Source organism: Echinops telfairi, unplaced genomic scaffold (assembly GCF_000313985.2).
Source record: "Echinops telfairi isolate 266 unplaced genomic scaffold, ASM31398v2 ScPeMD7_7458;HRSCAF=8496, whole genome shotgun sequence".
Lineage (NCBI taxonomy): Eukaryota > Metazoa > Chordata > Mammalia > Afrosoricida > Tenrecidae > Echinops > Echinops telfairi.
The window spans coordinates 32,502,803-32,504,301 of NW_022111358.1; the positions used below are offsets into that span (position 1 = coordinate 32,502,803).

The 1,499-nt window shown below is 49.8% G+C and overlaps 1 protein-coding gene across 1 annotated transcript in view; it reads right to left on the reverse strand.

The window, feature by feature from the left end:
* LYZL6 (lysozyme like 6) overlaps window positions 1-1,318 on the reverse strand; it is a 4,803-nt gene extending 3,485 nt beyond the window's left edge. The window contains exon 1 of the mRNA XM_004707238.2: window positions 1,180-1,318. Coding sequence (XP_004707295.1) covers window positions 1,180-1,318 — 139 coding nt within the window. The remainder of the gene's footprint in view (window positions 1-1,179) is intronic.
* Window positions 1,319-1,499: the final 181 nt, after the last annotated feature.

The following is a 1,499-nucleotide window of genomic DNA, read 5'->3' on the forward strand; positions in this document are numbered from 1 at the left end:
GGAGTGGAGACCCAAAGCCCATCTGTAGGCAACTGGACATCCCCTTATGGAAGGGTCTCGGGGAGGAAACGAGCTAGTCAGGGTGCAGTATAGCACCAATGAAACATACAACTTTCCTCTAGTTCTTTAATGCTTCCTCTCCCTCGCTATCATGATCCCAATTCTACCTTACAAATCTGGCTAGACCAGAAGATGTGTACTGGTACATATAAGAGCTGGAAACCAGGGAATCCAGGGCAGATAAACCCCTCAGGACCAATAATGAGAGTAGCATTACCAGAAGGGTAAGGTGGGGGAGAAAGGGGGAACCGATCACAATGATCTATATATAACCCCCTTCCTGGGGGATGGACAACAGAAAAGTGGGTGAAGAGAGACATTGAACAGTGTAAGACATGAAAAATAATAGTAATTTATAAATTATCAAGGGTTTATGACAGCGCCAGGGTGGGAAATGAGCTGATACCAAGGGCTCAAGTAGAAAGAAAATGTTGTGAGAATGATGATGGCAACACATGGACAAATGTGCTTGACACAATGGATGGATGGATGGATTGTGATAAGAGTTGTACAAGCCCCCAGTAAAACGATTTTTTTAAAAAGACAGAAGCTATATATACCTAAGCTACCACAGCGCAAGGGAGGAGGAGAAAGGGTTGTAAGACAGGTATGTACCACCTTCTGGGCCTAGTGCAACAGAGAAAGGCTCATCCTCCTTCCACAGAGGAAGACGGATCTCTTGCACTGGCTGTCCCCCTCTCTGCAAGGCATGTGCACCAGACATGTGCATGACCAGGTCCCCCACTTCATGCTCCCTCCTCAGACAGGCCTTCCCTGCTTCTAGAACAGCATCGCCTGTCAGCGCTGCTACTTTCTTCTTCTTCACAGCATTTGTCCCCACCAGGCAGAGCTGGATCTGTTTGAGTTTGCGTACTGCCGAGCTCCTCTGCTAGGCTGACTATTGTGAGGGTGGAGGGACCTTGGACATCTCTATTCCCCCTGTGCCTGTAGCAGCTCCTCCCAGGGAACGCAAGCTCAGTTCATGGATGCTGAACGAGGAGTGTTCTGGGAGAGGCTTCCTGAAGGGGCCTGCCTTTGGAACGTGGCTGGGAGAGGAGGAAGGAGTTCACACAGGGCAAGAAGAGGAGCAGAGAGGCGGGCTGGAGAAATGGCACTCACAGTCATTCAGGCTGTAGCCCTCAAACCCATGCAAGTCCTCCTTATAAAGCAACTTGGCCATGTCGCAGCGTTGGATTACTCTGGCCTGATGGAGGGCAAGGAGGCAGCTGACCAAGGAGACGAGCAGTGCCCTTGTCATGCTTGGCGGGAGGAAGGTGGCGTGGCCGAGGGTCTTCTCTGAGGGCCTGAAAAGCCAGGAGAGTGTGGTCACCAAGCCTTGCTACTCACTGCCCCCTCCAGACTCTCCCATCCCATTGCTTGAAAATAATGAGAATCTGTAATAACGAAAAGAATGATTCTACATAAAAGGATTTTTTTTT